At 45.6% G+C, this 23293-nt stretch overlaps 1 protein-coding gene across 2 annotated transcripts in view; it reads left to right on the forward strand.

Annotated features, from left to right (window-relative positions):
• Positions 1-9528: 9528 nt before the first annotated feature.
• RNPEP (arginyl aminopeptidase) overlaps positions 9529-23293 on the forward strand; it is a 71847-nt gene continuing 58082 nt past the window's right edge. The window contains exons 1-2 of one of the 2 annotated variants that reach the window (XM_088461464.1): positions 9529-10248; positions 14718-14858. In XM_088461464.1, coding sequence (XP_088317590.1) covers positions 9889-10248; positions 14718-14858 — 501 coding nt within the window. In that variant the 5' untranslated portion in view covers positions 9529-9888. The remainder of the gene's footprint in view (positions 10249-14717; positions 14859-23293) is intronic. The other variant, XM_088461463.1, reaches the window with a different exon arrangement.

Genomic DNA, 23293 nt, shown 5'->3' on the forward strand with positions numbered 1-23293 from the left:
CAGGATGATGGAAACTCTGGAAGAGAATACAAGAATGAACACAGCAGACCAGTCCATTGCTATAACAAGGATCTCCAAATTTCTTAGCTCAGATATTTCACTGCAACCTTTTAATCCTCCCGGAACAAGCTCACGATCGACAGGTCCACGTTATTGGCCTCATCTCCACCTTGTATCTCCACCGGTTGGTTGACCTTCCTGCAGTGAGTGGAAAGGACCCAGGTATCTCTCTCGGTGACCTTCAAGGATGTGGTACTCATCAACAACACCAGGTACGGACCTTCCCACCGATCAATCAGACAACCTGAACGCAAGAAATTTCTGATCATAACAAATTCTCCAGGTTTGACATTATGACAGTTTGCATCAGACATGTTAGATTATAACACTTTCAATTTCTGTTGTTCTTACTCATCTTCATGAGACACTGCACAGTAACCTCATTATCATATTTACACATGAGGCTGCCTGTCAAACAGTATCTCAAAGGGGGACAGATAAAAAGATGGTCTGGGGTGATCTTGATATTATTAATACCCATCAACTTACACATGTTTTTTTAAAAGACATCACCTGTGAAATGAGTATCCCTATACTCTAAGGATACCGTATCTGTATACAACCCTCTGTACAATTAAACCCTGTTATTAGTAGCTACTGCACTAGGTAGTGTCTTAGCCCCTGGGTTTGGACAGTATCCCAAGTACTTGACCTTAGCTTGGCATGGCTGCAGTTTGTCCTTAGCAACCTTGTGTCCTGTGTGTGAGAGATAAAGCACAACAGTTTAGTATCATTTAAACATGGCATAAATGAATCAGGGCACAACAATAAATCATCCACATATAGTATCAGAACAGATCCATTGGCAGGTTAAAAAGATTGTAAACAGTCATATAAGGCCTGGGAGAAGATACTGGGGTTGTCTATGAAACCATGGGGCACTCATGTCCATGTGTAGTGTACACCTCCCCCTATGTGAAAGCAAGAGGTACTGACAGTCAGGATGTTAGGGAACAGGGAAGAAAGCAGAACAGAGATTGGGTATCAGTTACATCAATTACTATTACCGGTTCTTCCCTAGTATCCCCAATTAACCTGGCTGGCTGTAGACTACAGGTGTGACCTAACCCCTAGAGCTGACTGTCTTCTTCTAAGACAGCATTCATGGTCATGGTGTTCCAGGTGATTGTTGTGGGTGTCCCTCCTGTTGGTACCTAGGGATTCCCTGACCTACTTTACAAAACCTACTTATGTGACCCTCCCTGTTACATCTAAAACACCTCCGTATGTGACGTGTGTTGAAAGGTTGTTGTTGTGTGAGGGAAGAAGTATGAAAAGATTGAGTATGAGTTTGGAGGTTGTGTGGGGTGTGTGTATTTTGGCCATGTGTGGTAGAAGCATTGCGGTGGTTGTTGTATTTCTTCTAGAGCTTGAATACTAACAGCTATTAGTTTCTCGCTCTGCATTTCTCTCTTCTTAGGGATGTTTTTGTCATGCTCAATTGCAGCTTCCCTGAGAGCATCCACAGTAATTCCCCTCCACCCAGGAAGTGAGGTCTGAGCCCTGCACTTAAGGACGTCTTTAAGACCGTCCATAAGTACTGTGACTCATATAATGGGTGTTATCTTTAATTTCTTTTATGCCTGTATATTGGGTAATAGTCTGCAGGGCTCGGTTAAAATAGTCTCCTGCAGACTCACTCCAATTAACTACTACAGGGAAAAATATGTCCAGTTGATCTACAATATGAGATATTATTTTGGTTGTTTTCATCAGTTATGGGAACATCTCCATCCAATACACAGGCCGTGATAAACTTTTTCACGTCGGTATTGTGTGGAAGACATGCCCGTAATACTACTCGCCAATCCTTGTTGGTTGGCTCATGAGCATTAACCAAATCCTTTACAAATTTTTGGCAACTTGTTAAATCCTTCCTAGGGTCTGGGAATTCTACTATTATGGAATGTAACTTTGCCCTCGTCCATGGACAATACATTGCTACATCCCTTGTGGTCACTATACTCTGTGCGTCCGAATTCCCATGGGCAACAGTTATTGTCCGGGCGGGGTGTATGCCTAATGCACTACTACCTGTGGCTTTATTACCTGATTGAGGGTTCAGCCTCTGGCTACTACGTCTGGGATTAGCAGTTTCAGTAGCTTCAGGTGTTAATATTTCCTGTACTATCAATGGTGAGGCTACCTCCCTTGCTGGTGCTGGTGGGGCCATTACATGTGCGTGTGATGGTGGTGCATGTAACATTTGTGCAACATGGGAAAGGGTGGACATTACAACAGGTTCATTATCTGCATCATAAGCATGTTCCTTATAGTTACTTAGAAGAGTGTACACATTGCTTGTTACATTTGTATGATTTTTGTGATCGACTGTACCTATACCACTATCCGCATAGGGCGGCGGTGGTGCATGTGCGTTAACAGTACCTTTGGCAACGCTGCTTTGCAGTGCGTGCTCGTTCCCTGGCATCACTTGCACAACGCTGTTTTGCATTGTGCTAGCACTCCCTTGCGCCGTGCATGCGGTGCTGATTTTCGTCGCATGCACTCCGCTTTGCCACATATTCCCTTCACGCTGCCACAACTTCAAACAATCATTGAACTTTACCCTTTTGTTTAGAGACCTCACCAAGCAAATACTGTCTCTAACATTGTTCAAGACTTCCACATCAAAGCTACCTATCTCGGGGAAAGGCTTTCTACATTTCTTGGTCATTTTGACCCATATGTTACAATATGCCGTAGCATAAGCACCATACTTTTTAAACATTACAAACCTTGCCGACCCCTGCGGTCCTTCCATCAGCAGCACTTCATCGATCATTACTAGAGATTGCTTAGCACCCATATTAAGAACAATGCTACGCAATTTCCGGAAAACGTCAACCTGTGAACGATTTTCAAAGAGCTACATTCGCGCACTCCCTCCCGCTATGCACAGCAAACCCTTCTAAAGTTCACAGTCGGCTTTGCACAACGAGGAGCAGAATAAACACCTATTGTACTTGCCCTACTTGCAGATGTATTACCAAGCTTCAACCGCTCGCTTCTGCAAGCTTATACACCGGTTTCCCGCCCTTAGGGATCGTTTGTATAGCCAAAAGGTGAGGAAAGAAAACAACTTGCTTTGTGAGTTATTTCTTTTTCCTCGTGGTAAATCACCTCAAGCTTTACCACACCGCTTCCTACTTCGAGTTTACTCCCGTTGGTAGCATTTAGAAATTCCAATAACCCCTAACCTTGCCAGCAGTTTCACTCCCACAACACCCACTTCACAATCACAGTGGTTCGATCGCTCTGCCCAAGGAACCTAACCGATCAATGGATTTTGTTTCCCGAAACCACAATGTACCTGCTTTGTACACTGGCCCAGTAGTTTGCTCGGCCTCGTCAGGCATCTACTGAGTTTACACTTTGAGGTTTGACCAGACAGTAACCTCCGCTAGGCTTACTAGACAGTAGCCTTAGCTTTTTCGGGCTTTACCAGACAGTAGTCCCCGCACACATGCACGCTTCAGTCACTACCATACTTCTGCGCAGAACAATAAAACCTTTTCCCAAAACACAGTAGTACAATTCAGAACAGGTAATCACACTACAAAGCACAATGACCTTTTTGAACATGCGACAGCCATACAGAAAACATGCAGACGCTAATGTGCGACTTACCCCCTAACACACTGTTTTAACACCGAAGGAAAACACACTTTTCCTTCTTCATCCCTGGTTCTAATCAGCGCTCCTTGATCTTACACGGTGACGGTAGCGCTCTCTCAGCAACCAAGTGGTAGCAGGTTTTCGAAGGCAAAGCGTTCTTTCCCGCTTATGGCGCCTTTCCACCCTCTTGATGAGATCACTAACCGTGTGTTACCGTGTAAGTGGTAGCGTGATTTCACTCTGACCCCCAACTATGGAATCCTATTTAAAACCTCTATGGAATCCTGCCTATAACCTCTAAACCTTATATGATGCTAAATAGCGTTATGAATAAACGCACACAGCAATAAACACTTTCAGACTTTGGTTGTGGTTCCGAAGTACGAAAAGTTATTATTCAGCATAAAAGAAAAAGGTACTTAAACGCACATGATCTAGACAATACGTGCAAAGGTTACATTCAATATAGGTACAGTCGATATACATACGCCAGCGCACCGGTCCCAGTTACAGTCATCAATCCAGAAGCCTGCGGTCATCCAAGAAGAAGAACGGCTCCTAACTGGGACCAGTACACAGGCTATATACCCGAACTGATCATGATAACAGCAATGTAGACAGACAAACATAATTCCATTGGTTCTTGCTCTTGGTCTTTGTAGTACACTGTAATTCATAGGGCAGTTCACTAGGGGTATGACCCACTTCTTCAGATTGTATTGTCTTTCTTTAATTGATTTAAATTAACCACAGGCTCAGAATAAACAGGCCCTGATTCAGAGCTGGACGCTCTGAATCAGGGCCGGCCCTCTTACTTTTTTGAGCGGCCTCCTGGCCACTTGCATAGCTGTGGGTGACCACCCACAGCTATAGCGAGCGGCCAAAATGATGGTTGCGATGGTCAAGACCATCGCAACCATCGGGCTTGCGACGAGACCCTTGCGGTAGGGATGTCAGTGGGGCCGGCCCCAGACGGTAGGCGTTCCCATGGGAACGACTCCGTCTGGGCAGCCACGCCCCTGGCACGCCCACCAAAAGGGGTGTGCTGTCAATGACCATCGACAGCACGCCCTCTTTGGTGCGAGACCCATAACGACAGCTTGGCCGTCGTTATTCGGGTCTCGTGCATGCGCACTTGGGCAACATTGACCCGCTTGCGAGCGCTCAGCGCTCGCGAGCGGGTCTGAATAAGGCCCAGAGTTTTATATTTCAACCAATAATTCACTATGGTCCATAACTCCCGAACGCATGATCCGATTCCCTTGCCGATATAACCAGGTATCTGGAAAAAGACATGGTATCAGTACCAAACATGAAATGTCTACGATGTTCTATACCATTAATATCAAATACATACATTTCACAACATTGCTGATATAAATAAAACCCTGAATATTAACCTAAAATACTGCGGAACCTTTTAATGTAATTGAGTGTATATTTGCACACATTGTGAATACACATGCGATTGTCTATGTGCATGCATGTATTTATCATGAATATATATATATATATATATATATATATATATATATATAATGGTAACCACGGATGGGAAGACCAGCACACCAGATAAAGTATCAAAAAAAGTTTTATATATAGAATGCATGTAAAAGCGTGAACATTGGTGTCCAGAGATGAGTTTTCAGTCACATAAAGACGTGCATAACAAGATATACTTATCGGAATCTTGTGTGAACAAGATGAGCCGCCTTAGTAGGTGGACAGCCCAACGGCCGTTTTGATGCTCAGAAGCACCTTCATCATGGGGCACCTCCTCCACTGATGCCCCATGATGAAGGTGCTTCTGAGCATCGAAACGGCCGTTGGGCTGTCCACCTACTAAGGCGGCTCATATTATATTTGGTGCCAGTGTTTGTTCACACAAGATTCCGATAAGTATATCTTGTTATGCACGTCTTTATGTGACTGAAAACTCATCTCTGGACACCAATGTTCACGCTTTTACATGCATTCTATATATAAAACTTTTTTTGATACTTTATCTGGTGTGCTGGTCTTCCCATCCGTGGTTACCATTATACAATTCTATATGTCTGTGCACCCAGTTTTCATATTATTTTTGAGTGTGCATTACTTCTTTGTTTATATATATATATATATATATATATATATATTTCTCTATGCTTTACTTGGTTTTGATATTACTTGTCTGGACTACAAAAATGACAGGCAATGGGGGTTTACACAGGTGATCAAAAGATGCCTGATGAAATCACAAAGGTAAGGCTAATCTGTTTAAGCCTCAGACTTAAATACAATGGTTTATTTAGCTTAACCACATCAGATACCAGGCGTACAATGGCTAATGATAGCTTAAATGCCTAACAATTGTTTCAAAATTCACTCTGTCTGAGTATATTAGTGTCTGTATTACACTTCAATTTTCATAGGCATACTGTTCTGTATGCAGAGCAAATGCTCACCATATCTTTGTGTATTCTCTAATTATTCATCACAGACAAATCAACAAAACCTGTCTTGTCATCACTGAATATTTAATGTAAGGATTTTTTTAGTTGTAGCTAAAATGGCATCTTGCAGACCTTGATTTTAAACAGATTCTGTCTCAGCCAATTATCCGGCTTCGACTGTGTGTACCCAGCCTAAAGCTAGGTACACACTATACAATTATTGGGCCGTTTTGTCAATAATCAGGTTATTGGCCTAATTTATTATATACAGTAGGTGTATGAATGATCGTTTCAGTGATTCACCGATAAAACGGTTAGAAAACATCCACAAATGCATTCCTTTGTTTGACCGAAAATCTCAGCCTCAATTTCCCGATATCGAGCAGTGTGTGTGTATTCTCAATAATTTGCCCATGTTTCCTATGTTTTCCTGTCATATGTCATCCTCCTTGTGGACGGGCATATGCAAAATCATTGTGGTGTGGTGGAAAATCGGTAGCTTCTAATAAAAAATATTTGAACTTAAAAATATCTAATAAAAAATTGCATAATGTGTAGCACAGATATTGGGGCTTTCAACTTGATGAAAATTTGCCACGTTTGTCGTCCCGATCAAAAAGAATCAAAGGAATCAAACAGTGTGTACCTGGCTTAAGTTAAGCTAGGTACACACTAAACGATGTGTGTACCCAGCGATGGGACAGAAGACCCGGCTGCCGACATATCAGGCGGTCCAGACACCCTAGGCGATCCGGGGCCCGAAAACCTGATATGCTGGCCCCCCCGCATAGTGCTGCATGAGATCGTAAGCCGCATAACCTGATCTTCATGCTGCACATAAGATCAGGCGATGAGGTTGACAACCCTACGGGAGCAGGGGCGGATTTTCCACAAGGCAACATAAGCGGCCACCTAGGGCCCAGTGGGTCCCAAGGGGCCCGTGGCCGGGCCCCACAAAACTAAATGGCATGTAGTCAAAATCCATTACTTTGCTGTGCCTCTGTAAAACCTTCTCAGTGAAACACAGCACGCACCGCGTGATGTCACACGGACTCTCCACGCACACCCACAGTGTCTGCACTCGTGCAAGTAAGCTGGTACTGACCGGCGGCCATGCCACCTTACTTACTGCCCACTCAAGTGCCTGCTGTACGAGTGTTACTGACTGTCAGTATGCCTCTTTACCAAGGCGAAGCAGGAAGCACTACCAATGAGATGTAAGAACATCTCATCAGCTGGAGAGGAGGAGCGTTAACTCCCTCCTCTGGCTCTACCCGCTAGAGCAACCTCGGTCCTCAAGGCACACTAACAGTCCTGGTTTTAGTGATATCCATGCTTAAGCACAGATGGTTAAATCAAAATAACTGAGGTACTGATTAAGTCACCTGTGCTCAAGTATGGCTATCCTTAAAACCTGGACTGTTAGTGTGCCTTGAGGACCGTGGTTGGGAATCCCTGCGCTAGAGACCACAGCGCATCAGCCTAGTGCTGATGCCCTGTGTCTGTCCCGGCCGGCTCCACTGAGCATGCGCAGGATCTCACAAGTATTGCGAGATCCCCTCGTGCAGCCTGGAGCCGGCAGCAAGGACAGTGCTGTCCCTGCTGTGGAGATAGGGCAGCACCAGGCTGTAGCTGTCGATAACGACAGCTACAGCGGGCCGAACGGTCAGGCGATCTGACCGTTCGTACATGGCCCAGGCTATCGGCGCTGCTATCTTGTAGATAGCAGCACCGATAATGACAGGGGCGCATAGCGTCTCTGTCATTTACCGCCCAGACCCCCGATCATACATCGGGGAGAAGCGGTATCAGCGCACCTAACATGCGCTGATACCGCTTCTGGTCTTCTTACATCTCCCCCATTAAGAGGTGTCTGTGTAGGTAAGTGTGTCTGCGTCTGTTAGCAGTATCTGTGTCAGTAAGAGGTGTCTGTGTAGGTAAGTGTTGTCTCTGTCAGTAAGCACGGTAAGTGTGTCTGTTTAGTAAGTGGTGTCTGTGTCAGTAGGTGGTTGTGTTAGTAAGGTGTGTCAGCCAGGGCTCTATATCATTACATAATTATCACTTGTGATAATTATGTTTTAAACTCGCTGCGAGTCCAAAAAATGTTTTATAGGCATTCATCATGCTGCCCTAACAAAAGTATCACTTCCGAAAAGCTGCTCTTTTTGCTGAGTCAGCTTTTCGGAAAAGTAATACTTTTCCCCCTTACACTTGCCATGTCCCTATGGATTTTCCCGCAGCCAGTGTCCCACTACTGTGTGTAAACCGCCCCATCCTTTCCCTGGTGTCTGCTCTGTCCCCCCTGTGTCCTCTCTCCTTCCCTTGCTGCTGTCCCCCTCCGTGTCCTCTTTCCTCCCCCTGCTGCCGCATCTTCTGTCCCTTCTGCTCCCTCTACCTTGTCTCCTCCATCGGGAGCCTGGACGGGAACATTCACCCCCGTTCTCTCTCACCTGTTGCTGCCGGGAGCCAGGGCAGTGTGTGTGCGGCTTTGGGACAGTGGACCTCATTCAGAGTCGGTCGTAAGCAGCCGTTCGGTCGTACGCCTGACGATCGAGAATCAGAAAAAAAAACAATCGCATGGCCGGGCGATCTCTACCAAAGTGAAGCCCATACATGAACAAAGCACCTCCTCTAGCTAACAAGTGATAGCAGCTAGCGATCGAGTCAATCGTTGTCAGTAGCTGTATGTTAATTTTCTTCTGCTGGTTGCGGCCGCTTGTGTTGTGTGCAAAGTACTTCAAAAATTAACAAAAAAACGCATAGAATAAGCCATCCCCATGAAATATATTTATTCTTATTATTCTCTAATGCAAATGCAACTGAATCAATTACAAGCCAATTAGCAGTGCTATTAGCAACAACAAACAATTATTAGCCGCTTGCATTGTGTGGCACAAAATAGAAACATCAAACATAACATCAGTCACATTCGATAGTATCGATTGTACTCTGGTGCTTGAGAGAGCACATACCCAACCTCAAGCTGTACGATCAGCCAGGCCTCTAACCTGCTCGCAGAGTGACGTTTTACTACTTCCGGCCTTCTATGTCGGTCATAGCAGGAAATTTATGTACGCCCCTAAAACACCCTGAAAACTGTGATGAACGCCTGCGTTTTTAGACCACCACCCCCGTCAACACCCACAAACGGCCTTTCATGTCAATCAACTCCCGAAAGTCACTTCCTGCTCGTAAGCCGTACGATTGACAGCATTTTGGATCGCAAGGTCTCGTACGCACATGCGCACAACTAACCGTACACATGCGTGGTTTGGAAACATCGGATGCGTATGACCGAGCGGCCGATTACAACCGACTCTGAATGAGAGAGAGAGAGATATATATGGAGATGTGTGTGCGCTTATGGCCCCATGAGGTCTAAATCCGCCTCTGCACGGGAGCACGCACTACACAATGTAGTGCATATACACTACACATATTTTAACAATTTGTCGTTCCGATGTGTTGGAATCGGACAAATCGTTAACGATATTGTGTAGTGTGTAGGGGCCTTTGGACTGAGAAGCTGAAGCGAAATGCATGCCGTGCACCTAAACGACTCATCAAGCAAGTAGGGAACGGCCACACCGGAGCGCCTTGTTACACGGTCTTAAAACTTTGTACTGTCACATATGACCTAACAACGCTTATCAGCAGAAGTCAGGGAATAAGTTATGGTGGTAGCAGTAGGACCCTGGAGGATGCGGACGGCCTGCTGCTGAGGTGAGGAAGTAGCAAGCAGCAGGCATCTGATTATTACCTCGAGTCCGACAAGATGAGCAAGCAAAGGTTGGTAGAAGATGCGGCCACGGCCTCAAGTTACCGAGACTTCCACCTGGATCACTTTCACCTGGAGCTGCAGGCGGACACGCAGGCAAAAAAGCTGTGCGGCTCGGAGCGGCTGGAGCTACGGCTGCTGAGAGCGACTGGGGAGCTTCGGCTGGATTCCTACCCGAGCCTGCGCGTTCTCCGGGTCTCGGCAGAGCTCTTCAGCGGGAAGCAGAAGGAGCTGCACTGGGAGGATAAACCTTTCACCAGCTATGGCAGCATCCTTGTAGTCACACTGCCCGAGGCTCTCATACCCGAGACCAGGATTCGGATCAATATAGAGTACGAGGTTGGGGACAGCCCAGGGGTGAGACACTGTAGTTTAGTGGCTGTATGTCTCCTGTGTCCAGGAGCTGGCTGTTACCTGTCTCTCTCTGCTCGAGTAACAGGTTTTAATCGATTTTACTTTATATACCACATATAAATATGCAATTTTTGCCTTGTTTCTTATGACACATTTGTTGCTAACTTCAAATTGTATACACTGCCCCATATGAGTTGTATTCTCTGTGTACTTTGCTTCCCTTATCTTGACTCTTTTGCTGATTTAGTTTCGTTTCCCTATTCAGCTTCTTTTGAGGGTAATGTTCAATCTGAAATATGTTGTGAAAGCCATTTTGCACACGGAGGATTACTGTATATGTACAGGACCCAAACAATATTTCACATTGTAGTTTGTGACTAGCAAAAGTGACCCTGAGGCCTGTATCAAGCTTTTTTTTTTTTTTTTTTTACATAAAATGATGCAGTAACTGCAGTTTCTGCACAATTTGTGTATTGTAGCTGTGTAGTAATGGCACAATGCATTCACAGAAATCTCAGGCAAAGTGCTAATTAGCCCTGGAGATTGCAGTCCCTATTATCATCATTGGGGACTACGATCTGACCCCATATATATCAAACTCCAAAAATCAAATCTTTTCGGAGTTTGGCCCCTGTATTTTAAACCATCTTCAGTTTGTGTAAACTGCTTTAATCACTTAACTGACAATTTTTCTGGTAAAACCGGTCAGATATTACCTAGCCCACAGGAGAGTTTGGGGAGTCAGAGAAGATCCGTTCTGCATGTGTAGAACAAAATTGCCTCTTTAAAGAAAAATACAGCAAGGCAGTGTGGTCGCACCTTGTCAGCTGAAGCACAGCGAGCTGTATTCTTATCCCATACAACCACGTCAGTTAAGTGGTTAAGTCTATGGAGGCTCAGGAGCAGGAGAGTGATCTTTTGATCTCTTTCTCACAGCCTCTGGCTGGTTCCGGAAGCTGACACTGAGCACATTCGCAGTGTCTTCTACAGGAGAAGTCTTTAGACTTCTAAAACTTGTCGGAGATATAACTCACAAGGAAAGCGGTTACCGCGGTCCCTGTGAGTTTCCCTTACTTACATAGTGGAGATATTTTCATTCAAAATGAACTTTTGGATAAGTTTTTTTTTTTTTTTTTTTGATGTATGTAACATGATTTTGAGACAGATTGAATGTGGGGAACAAAGGAATGTTCAGAGTCAAGGATAACGCCTAGGCAGCGGGCTTGTGGGGTGTGGTTGATTGTAGAGTTATTAACAGTGATTGAGAGATCTGCTTGGTACTATTGGCAGGTGGAAATATAATTACTTAAGTAAATTATTAATTGCTGGATGGAGCCCTTAGTCCCTTAATAGGGCTTTGGGTCACTGAAGTGGAGAGAACGGAAGTCAGACTGAAAAGGAGGGAATGGGAGGACATAAAGGTGGTAAGGCTGTTGTAAACAGCGCGCTCAAGGAGCCTGGAGGCAAAAGGGAGGAAAGAGATGGGATGGTAGTTGGAAAGAGTGTTAGAATCAAGGGTAGGTTTTTTAAGAATGGGGGAGAAAAGGGCATATTTGAATGCAGAAGGGACAGTGCCTGATGAGAGGGAGAGATTAAGGAGGTGGGCAAGATGGGAGCAGGCAGAAGGGGGTAGCGTAGGAGACGTGGAGGGATAGGGTCAAGGGGGAAGGACTGGATGAGGGACATGACTTCCTCTCCAGATACAGGGGAGAAAGATGTAAGAGCCGGTAAAATGGATGCGGAGGGGTGATCCGGGAAAGGAGGAGGTGGAGAGCTGGGGGACTAGTGGGATATGATGTCCTGACGTAGGGAGTAAATTTTAGATGTAAAGTAGGTAGCAAAGTCAAGGGTAGTGAGCTAGGAGGGTGCGGGCGGAAGAGGGAGTTGAAGGTGGTGAAGAGGTGCTGGGGATTTAAGGACTGAGAGTAGATGAGGTTTATGAAATATGACTATTCAGAGAGGGAAAGGGCAGCACTGTAGGATGAGAGCATAAATTTGAAATGGAGAAAAGCTGCCTTAGAGCATGATCTTCTCCACAGTCGCTCAGCAATTCGTGAACACTTTTGCAGGTATCTGGTACATTTTGAATGCCAGGGTTGAGGTGTGGATCTGCGAGGTTGAGTAGTAATCGCCAGAGCCACAGAGTCCAGAGCAGAAGTAAGGAAGGTATTGTATAGGGAAGTGTTCAGGGCAGGAGAGAGAGAGGATAGGGGAAAGAAGTGAGTCAAGCAGGGAAGAAAAAAGAAACTGTGTCAATAGCCTCAATGTTACGCTTAGTGATGGTGGCCTTAGGAAATAGAGGAGAGAGGGATAGGTTAAAAGAGAGAAGGTGATGGTCAGAGAGGGGGAATTTGAGTAATCAGAAATATCACAACGGTGATGAAGACCAGATCAAGCAAATTCCCACTTACGTGGGAGGGTGAGGAGGTCCATTGGGAGAGACCAAATGAAGATGTGACAGCAGAGGATTCTGTGGAGATATCAATTGGAATATTGAAGTCACCTAGGATAGTGGAGAGAAAATTAGGGAGCCAGGAAGCAAAGTTGTCAAGGAATTTGGAAGGGGGGCCAAGGGGGCGGTAAATGACAGCTACTCAGGTATACTGGTTGGTAGAGGCGTATGGCATAAACCTCAAATCTAGAGAAAGTAAGGGATGATTCAGAGGGTAGAAGTTGGTAGGAGTAACCTGGGGATAAAAGGACCTCTACACCACCACCACCATGACGATCCCTGGGCTGAGGGATGTGAGAGAAGGTGAGGCCCCCCAGAGGAGAGAGCTGCAGGGGAAGTGGTGTCAGAGGGTGAAATCCAGGTATCAGTAATGGCTAGGAGATGCAAGTTTTTGGAGATGAAAAGGTCATGGGTGGGAACGAGTTTATTACAGACTGATCTGACATTCCAGAGGGCACAGAATAGAGGGACCGTGTTTGTTGGAGAGATGTGAATGAGATTATCAGGGTTGCTGTAATGAGAAGGTGAGATTAATTTGGGCGACCAAGAAGAATGTGGTGGAGAGATTGTGCTGGGAAGGAAACCTGTAGGTGGTGGGCAGGGAGGGAGTTTAATGCGATGTGGATGGAAGTGTGGTGACATGGAGAGGAGGTTTGGAGGAGGGATTAGCGGTGGGATAGTAGGACTCAAGCGGGGTAGAAGAGAATGAAAGTGGAGTAATGAGAGAGGAAGGCAGACAGGAGGGGAGATAAAGGAAGGAAGAGGTGGAGGAGACAAGGGGGAAATGATGAAGGTGGAAGAAGGGCAGAGCAGGGGATTAGGTAGACACTGAGTGGAGGCGGAAGCTCCTTACATTGTGGCAGTTCTATGGAAACAAGAAATGTTTTTATCAGGGTGACAATGCCACCTGTCATGTTTCCAGGGCGATGCTGGACTGGTATCCAGAAAATTCAATAACCCGGATGGACTGGCCAGCTCAGAGTCCAGATCTTAACCCTGTTGAAAACCTCTGTGACAAATTGGAGCGACTGGTGCGTTCTAGGCCGACTCGATCTTCAGTGTCATAGTTAGTCACTGTACTTAAGGCAGAATGGTAAAACATACTGCCTGCTGTTTTCAAACTGAACGGTGTCTGCAGGACTCGCTGCACATGGTGGACCTACAAAGTACTGACGTCATTAAAAATATATTGGCAATATTTTTTTGCAAATCTACGGACCAAGACCTTTAATTTGGTATATGAAGTGCCCTGCTCAGATAACGGCATCATAATAATGTCACTCCTAAAAATAGTCGTCCTGCTGTTGATATATAGATGTATATTAGAAGGACATAATAAATAATTGTATCCAAGTGTATCAGTCCAGTTGTAAATTAGTAATAAGCGAGGGGATTTATATTGAGCCAGCTGTAGTCTAATAAGATGCACGTTTTTATGAAACAATCCACACTGCTGGCCCGATAATTAAAATTGTAGTAAAGTGGAATTCCAGACCATTGTTGTCGATATGTATAGACCATAAATGGCAACAGTCATTTGGACAACGGGCTAATGATAGCTGGTGCTCCGTCTGACTAATCTGAATTTTATATGGCTTTGCCTAATAGAAGCTTATGGGCTTCTATTCTCAACTCCCCCATCAAAGGGGTCTAATCTGATCCATCACAGCATCCCCCTACGGAAGGCGCGTCCTTCTGCGCATGTGCAGAAGGACGCCAGATGGACTACTGGGTCATAAACCCAGAAGTCTCTCTCTTGAAAAGGACAGCTCTTATCGGGAGAGCTGTTCTTTGCAACTTTATTCATGCATACATTATTTATGACGGCATGCATGTGATGAGTGGCGGGATGCATCGCATGCATAATGTGATGCGTCATGCATCCTGCCCCAAATGTATTCTGTGTATAAATTGTAACACAAGAACTAGAATCCCAAATCTTTTTTTTTTTTTTTCTTCTTGTCAATAACCTGATTAAAAAGTGGTAATTGTTGGTTGCTGACTTTACATTTCTACACAGGTTTGTTGGTTGGAACCTGAACAGACTGCGGGAAAGAAGAAACCTTACATGTATACCCAGGGCCAAGCTGTTTTAAACCGCTGTTTTTTTCCTTGTTTTGATACACCTGCTATTAAAAGTACCTATTCAGCCAATATCAAGGTAGGTGAATAAGAGTCAAACCTTTCCTTTTGTATACTTAAGGATTACATTATTAGAATTTTTTTATATATATATATATTATATATTCTTATCATTAGTCTGTGTAACATTACTTGTTCTTTGTGTCTATTGCCCCCCCTGCCCCTCTCATATTCACCATAGATCTGGTGTTTCAACCTTGTCGTGTATTTGCTTCTTAAAGAGAGGTTTTAATGTCGATTTAGATAAAAGTTCTTACTATTTATCATATATAAATGAACAGAGAGGCTGTGACTATCTCTCGGACCTCCAGCCTTTACACATGTACAGCATGTAATAGCAGGTGTCTGTAAAAACCTTGGTCTATTCATGTAGCAGTGAAAAGCCCTTTTTCTCCTTCATCCATTAGGGGACACTGGAGTTACACTGGGTTATAGACGGGTGAGAGAAGAAAGAAGCTGGCTCCTCCCCCTCTATACCCAACCGAATTCGGTTTAGAATAAGTGCCCAAATGGAGCGGGTGCTTCTGATACTGTTTGTAGCCTGTTTGTGATATTACTTAATTTTATTTTATTTCAATTTAATTGAACTTCTATCAAGGCTACAACAAGCTGACTGCATGCTGCTGCAGTCAGCTTGCATCATGGGAGCCGCTGAAGGGGCTTGCCACGGTCCACTAATACAAGTTTCCGCGTCCCTGCCTGAGGTTTTCCTACCATCGGCCTGCCGCGCACCAGCCGGCAGGCAGCGATAGGTATGCACATACCCCATGGGGGGATGTAAGGGGGGATGGTAAGAGAGGTAGTAAGACACGGCTGTCCCTGACCCTTATAGTGGCACCCGGCCCTGCACAGACGGTTGTGGCATTGCAGGCGGCCAGTGTAGCACTTGTGAAATCAGGGCTTTTCTCTGCCTAGTGCTATTCATGGAGCAGAAGTGTATTACTTCTCCAGCGGCACCCCAGCTCCATGCCTGCATCGCATCACCATACTATTGTATGTCTCATGAAGGAACGGAAAACTCAGTTTTCCGTTTCTCTCCTGCGGTACAGATTCGACATCTGAGGATGACGTAATCTGTACCGCAAGCTGAACAGAGCAGGGAAGTTGCGTACTTCCCTGCTATCTGCTTGGCGTTTGCTACGTCCCCTTTTCCCAACATCCATTGCAGCAGGTCTAACGTGACCTGCTGCTCTCGGACACCTGCGCATGCACAGTAAGAATACAGGCATATTGGGCTCCCGATATGTCTGTGTTCTCACTGCGTATAGGGATCGCAGAGGGGAAGGACAGCGCTCGAAGACGCCGGACAGGTAAGTGTACATGAATGGCTACTAAATGTAACTATCGCATCGATGTGAGGCGATATATAATTATATCTTTTAGTAGCCACTTCATGTTGTACATGAATAGACCCGATTATTACTACAGGCAGGTGTCGGGCTGGGGCTGGGGCTAAACGACTGCTCATCCAATCGTGGCCAGTTGGAGACATGCGGGGATGTTTTTCTGCTAACATCCCATTGGTTACAGCGACAGCAAGGACACAGCAGCCAGCTTAATCGCTGAGGCAGATCTTTCCCAGGGACTGCGTTGCACTGGGAAAGGAGTGTCAGGCACAGGGCCTGGCTGCCTGTTACGCCAACTGCGCAGGTGCGTAGAGCGCCAGCCAGCAGAGGGCGCTGTGATTAGCCACCAGGCCACAATTCAGTCCCCAGTGTGGCCATACTCCTTCCTGCAACCCCCGGCTGCACTCCTGCAACCCCCGGCTGCACTCCTTCCCCCCCCCCCCCCCTCCCCGGTCACCGCAGGGAGGCTCCATTTGCCGGGCGCCCGCTGAGATTTTGTTGTCAGCGAGAGCCCGGCTCTTTTCCCGCAGTGGCAGCCGTAGCTCAGCTTTTCCCATGAGACCACACCCCTTTCCTTTTGTCAGGTGAAAAGTCCGCCAGGGGGTACCAAAATGTATCTTCGCTTACCAAAAATAGATGGGTCCACATACATCTAGTCTCCTTGCGAGTTTAACAACCTTTCTAGTCGCGCCATGCTGTGGCGTGGCTCAGTAGCGCCAAATGTCTTTTGTGTGACTTTTTACCTTCAAATGCGTCTGAATCGCACAGCGATGCGAATAGATGGCATAAGCAGATTCAGGTGATTTAAATGATATGCAGCATATGTTCTGTGTGGGTGTAACTGCATGTGAAACACTGCGTTACAGAATCAGCGGCTGTAACACTGTAACGTATTGTTTAGCATGCAGATACACCCGCAGATGTACACAGAGCTTAGGCATGCTGCATATCATTTTAATCAGCAGAAGCTGTTTGTTCTTTCTATTTGTTGTGTGATTCGGATGCATTTGAAGGTAAAAAGTGGCACAAAAGACGTTCTGTGCTACCAAGTCACACGGAGCTCCTGCGTTTTGTGGTGCGACTTGTAGCGCACAGAGTATAGATATATGTGGGCACATCTGTATATGGCTCAGCTCGGCCCGGCCCTGGTCAGGCAGTGTGCAGGGTGGTGGGCTCCACATTTTGAACCGCTCCTCCCTCTCTATAGCCTTCCTCAATTCTCTCAGGTTTTATTTCCCTTCTCTGATACCTTTTCAGTGGAGTGGGAGCCTGTGGTGTCTTCACATATATGTATTTCTGGTGTGCTGGTTTGGTTGCTGTGAGTATATATGCGAGTCTGTTTGCTTCGGTGCAACAGCATGGCAGGTAAAGGGACCACTTCTGATAAGGGGAATACATCCCACAACCTTTTTTCCTGCTCTAAATGTAAGAAGTAGTTTTCTCATCCACGCTCTGATGGAGGAGCTTTATGTGACACTTGTGAATCTGTAGGTTCAACTCCCCCATCTGCTGATTCACCATCCTGGTGTCTATGCTAGCAGGTGCTATGTCGGAACTGACCCAGGAAATGTCAGCTGCCCGAAGCGAGAGGGAATTTGCTAGAGGGGTCCCTACTTTTGTCACAATTATGTGAGCCCGGGTTAGCTCAGAGATTAGCATATTCAGTTGAAACCTTGGTCCAGGCTTCTTCCGCTCTAGAAAGATTAGGAGACAGGATGGTGGAATCCTCCTCCAGGAGTGGGGGCATTGTATCAAAGCCCCCCCAGAAGAGAACTCTTCTGATTGCCCTTCAATCGGAGGATTCAGGCGTAGATTGTTCTTCCCAGGGGGAAGTGGGCGAGATTGAGGAAGACTCGGAGGTTGAGAACTCTGGTGCGCAGGGGGTTGAGTCCCTTTCTTTAGCTGTCCACTAGTTTCTCAAAATTGTGGCAGAGCCTCCAGACGCCTTTCTCTTTAGGAGACTGGCGGCTACTTTTCCTTCAACTCCTCAGTTAGAAACGCAACTGATGGCAGCGTGGAAACAGCCAGACAAAGTTTCAGACGTCCAGGCGTTTTCTTTCCTTTTACCCCTTTTCTTCATCAGATAGGGATAAGTGGGAAACCCCTCCTCAGGTGGACCCATCTGTATCTCGATTGTCCAAGAAGACAGCGTTCCCTGTGCCAGGGGCTGCCCTTATGGGATAGTTCAGAAAGTAAGTTGAAAAACACCTTAAAATCGATCTACATAGCAGAAGATATGTCCCTCATACCAGCCTAAATTGGCGCATGGGTGAATAAGGCTGTGGAGAAATGGGTGGAGCAGCTGGTGGAAGGCCTTAAATCGAATATTCCACGTTCTGACTTCCTTTCCCTAGCTGAGCATATTAGGGAGTCGGCCATATATCTGGGGGATGCCTCCATGGATGTTGGCCAGGATTTCAGCTTCGGCGGTGGCTGCTTGCCAGCCGTTTGGCTTAGAACTTGGCAGGCTGATGCGAAGTCTAAGAGAGATATTGAGTCTATGCCGTTCACTGGGGACTTTGGTTTGGCCCTGAGTTGGACAAGTGGATTGGACTACAGGGCAAAAAATTCCTTTTTACCTTCATCAGCGGCGCCTAAAAGGTCCTACTCCGGACCTTAATTTTCCTCCTTTCATTCCCCCTCCTAGTTTCGCACCAAATCCAGGAGATTATCGTCAGCCACAGGAGAAGATAATTAGAGGACGTCAACCCGGCCCGTCATCCAGACCCCAAGCCTGCAGATAAACCTGCAGCGTGACCGTCTTCCCTCCCACCTGGGGGCCTCCACGGTGGATGCTCGCTGAGGTTCAGGGATGGTTTGGTTTCAGACCAGTTCGGACGCCTGGGCCCAAAATCTAGTATCCCCAGGTTACAAAATAGTTTTTATCCTCCTCCAGTTCGCTTCTTCACCACGAGTCTGCCTGTTTCAGTGCAAAAATAACAGAGCTTGCAGCAGGCAATATACAAACTTCTGGCAGCAGATGTATTGCCCCCGGTGCCAGTACTCCAGCGATCACAGGAATTTTATTTCAACCTGTTTGTAGTTCCCAATCCGGATGGTTCAATTCGACCTATTTTGAATCTAAAATCCTTGAATGCTTACGTAGCATTTCACCGGTTCACGATTGAATCCCTGAACTCTGTGATTGCAGGTCTGGAGGATGGGGAATTCTTGGTGTCCTTAGAAATCAAGGATGCCTACCTACATAATCTGATCTGGGAGCCACATCAAGCATTTCTTCGGTTTGCGATACTGGACTCACATTACCAGTTTTGGGCCTTGCCCTTCGGCTGCACATCAGCGCCCAGGGTATTCGCCAAAATCATAGCAGTGATGGTGGCTCATCTTCGATCCCTGGGAGTGACCATTGTCCAATACCTGGACAATCTTCTGATCAAGGCCCCCATCAGTGGAGACACTTCAAGCCCATGTCTTCTTGACTCGCCAAGTTCTCGTCCAACATGGCTGCATTGTCAACTTTCAAAAATCCAATCTGATTCCGTCTCAGGGCATGATCCTGGATACCTCAGTGCAGAGGGTGTTTCTTCTGATGGACAAGATTCAGGCTTTGGTCAGGATGGTTCTAAAACCGATGAAGGTGTTCGCTCATCTGCATTCGCCTGCTGGGCAGGATGGTGGACTCCTTCGAGGCCATTCAGTTCGGCAGATTCCACTCAAGGGTTTTCCAGCTGGATCTTCTATCCCAGTGGTCGAGATCTCACCTCCAAATGCACAGATTGGTTTGGCTGTTCACTCGAACCCGTGTTTTGCTGCTCTGGTGGCTGCAAATGGATCATCTCATAGCGGGTCCGCTGGTTTGGCATCTGGAATTAGACTTCTGACCATGGATGCCAGCTTGCCTGCGGGGTTGGTGTGCTGTGGTGTTGGTCTGCCAGTTTCAGGGCTGCTGGTCTCGTCAGGAGGTGCTCCTTCCTGTTCTGGAGCTCAGAGCAGTATACAATGCCCTTCTAGCTTTGTCCTCTCTCCTACACGAACATCTAGTTTGGGTGCAATCGGACAACGCCACAGCTGTAGCGTATATAGATCATCAGGGTGGGACTCAGTCGTTTAACTATGCGGGAGTCCAGTCGCATTCTGCTGTGGGCGGAACGACTCGCCATCTCCATCGTGTTCATTCCCGTCATCTAGAACTGGGAGGCAGACTATATTAGTCGCCAGGATCTTCATCCCGAAAAGTGGGGCCTTCATCCGGAGGTATTTCTGCAGCTGGTTCAGCACTGTAAATGCCCAAAATAGAAAGCACATGTGTACAAAACGGGTAGCGCTTATAGTCAACAATACAAGGGTACTAATTATAATTTATTACCATAAAAATCATAACAATATCAAAATCAACTTTCACATATATAAACTCCCAGGAGTGGGGATCATAAAAAGTTGACAAAACACATATATTACCAAGAAATAAAAAATATATAATGATAATAAAACATATTATGCATAAATAAGAAAGACATTTTTAAAAATAAGACAGCTAGTGACCAATGTTTAAGATTATATAGCTCTTAATTCCACACTGGATCACTGTCCCATATGTAATTCACTATAGCCCATGCATGGTTACTCCATATAGTCCATGAAGAGGTTTACTGCCAACACTTGTATCCACAAACGTTCATATGAATCACTGAGTACACAATAGTAGTAAGGTCAATAGCTAGTCTGTAGCAGCATGTAATCGTAAGTGAGATATAATATCAGCCGGGGCCTCCAGACTTCCTGCTGATGTCCGTGCTCACAGTATTGGTTGTATACGCTGCAGCCAAAACTTCACATAGGTCAGGTATCAGTGTACATATAGTCAGTCCACTGTGGGAGATGTACTGCTGGAGCCTCGGTGATCCGTGCTCACTGATAGCAATCTAGTATTCTCCAAATGAGCGTGTGCAATAAAAGGTCAGGAGCAGACCACCCTCTGTATCCTCAATGCGTTTCCCTGCAACTTGAGCAGCTTTTTCATGATGCGGGCCTGCAAGCCTGTTATGGTGGCTCATTACCATCTTATGTGTCTTAGTGTGACTGGAAATGGTTTCCTTTTTCTTTCTTTGGCTGTCCTACCTCCTGCTCTTCTTACAGGCTGGTTTGGAGGCAGGGTTGAGGTTAAGAGCGCTAAAGGTATAGGTTTCTGTCTTATTTTTTTTATTTTTTTTTTTTCCAGCGATGCTTGGCATTGCTTCCAGATACTCAGACTTTCTTGCAGGGCATTCTTCATCTTCAACCTCCCTTTGTGCCTTCTGCTCCGCCATGGGACCTCAACTTGGTGTTGAATTTTCTTCAGTCGTCAGTGTTTGAGCCCTTGGAAGAGGTGGATCTTAAATATCTCTCTTGGAAGACTGTGCTTTTGTTGGCCCTGGCTCTGCGTGACATGTTTCTGAGCTGGGAGCGTTATCCTGCCCCTCCCCATAGTTTATTTTTCATGACAACCGGGCGGAGCTTCGTACAAAGCAGTCTTTCTTGTCTAAGGTGGTTTCTGCTTTTCACATAAACCAGCCTCTGGTTGTTCTTGTCTTTTCTGGGGTCGATTGGTTCTTTGGCTCCCCTGGATGTGGTGCAAGCTCTTTGCTGTACCGTGCACCCACTTGATCCACGGTTACCACTTTTATTCGTTTCTACTGTTTTGATACCTTTTGCGTCCTCTGAGGATAGTTTAGGTCGCAGGGTTTTGCAGGCTGCAGGCACCTCTGCGCTCTCCCACCTGGGGAGCAGCTTTGGGATGTCTCCAGTGTAACTCCAATGAAGGAGAAAACAGGATTTTGGTACTTATTGTTAATTCTGTTTCTCAGAATCCGTAGGGGACGCTGGACACCCTCCCAGCGCTATTTTGCGCTGCAATGGTGTACTTTTGCCTTGCGTGTTTTTGTTGTAGTGTGTTTGTGTTCGGTTTTTCAACCGTTGCTATGCTGGTTACTCCTGGTGTTGTTTTTGTCTTTCTCTACTTTTTTTTTACCTCTCAGTCTCTCTCATCTCCATTCGGTTTTAGCTCATGTTAAACTGAGTCCAGTGGGGTATAGAGGGCGGAGGAACCAGCTGCTTTCTTAGAGAAATTCAAAGTGCCAGGCTCCACGGATCACCTATCTATACCCCAGTGTAACTACAGTGTCCCCTATGGAGTTTTGCGCCATGCCGTGGCGTGACTCTGTAGCGCCGAGTCCTTCACGCGACTTTTTATCTTCAAATTGTTTTATTCACACAGCGATGCTAATAGCTAGCATAAGCAGCTTCTGCTGATTAAAAAGATATGCAGCATGCCTATCTGCATGCGAAACACTACGTTAGTGTTACAGCCGCTGACACTATTATGTAGCTGACACTGTTACGTAGCATTTCACATACAGATACACCTGCAGATGCTCACAGAACATGGGCATGCTGCATATCATTTTAATCAGCAGCTTGTGTTAGCTATACACATCACTGTGTGAATAAGACACATTTGAAGGTAAAAAGTCGCACGAAAGACTGCTTCCGAGGCACACGGAGCTCCCACGTTGTGGTGCGACTTGTAGCACATGGAGGATAGATGTATGTGATATTTTTCGGTAGCCAGTACATGTTTTACATGAATAGAGTCCCTTGTTTTTCCAATTAAAAACTTAATTCAGAGCTACTTGACAGAAAAAAGACCTAGAAAGGTAGCATTAATTATTAACACCTTTTGTTGCTTGTGGATTTCTCACCCCTATGCAGAGTACTTTTAGATGTCACTACAACATCAGTAATTTTGTTTATGCATTACCCACTCAAAATCTGCACAGTTTGAGTTTTTTTTTTTATAATTTTTTTATTGAAGCATGACATAGTGTTACAAATATAAAAACAAGTACATGTCAAAATTTAGACAGAAAGACAGAAATATGGAAAATGATAGCGAGATAAGAAAATCTGTCCAGTAACCATATTGACATTTTTTTTTTAATACATATGGGAGTGATCTGTATATTTCGCAATTGTTATTTGTTTTACATAAGAGACTATTATCAGACATATATCAGACACATAGGCATTTTGGTTAATACTATGTCTCAACCACTTTTCTTTTTTTCCTAATCCAAGTAAACATGACTCTCTGGTTTAAGGACCAGAGAGG

The sequence above is a fragment of the Taudactylus pleione genome, unplaced genomic scaffold (assembly GCF_031769625.1).
Source record: "Taudactylus pleione unplaced genomic scaffold, aTauple2 ptg001058l, whole genome shotgun sequence".
Taxonomy (NCBI): Eukaryota; Metazoa; Chordata; class Amphibia; order Anura; family Myobatrachidae; genus Taudactylus; species Taudactylus pleione.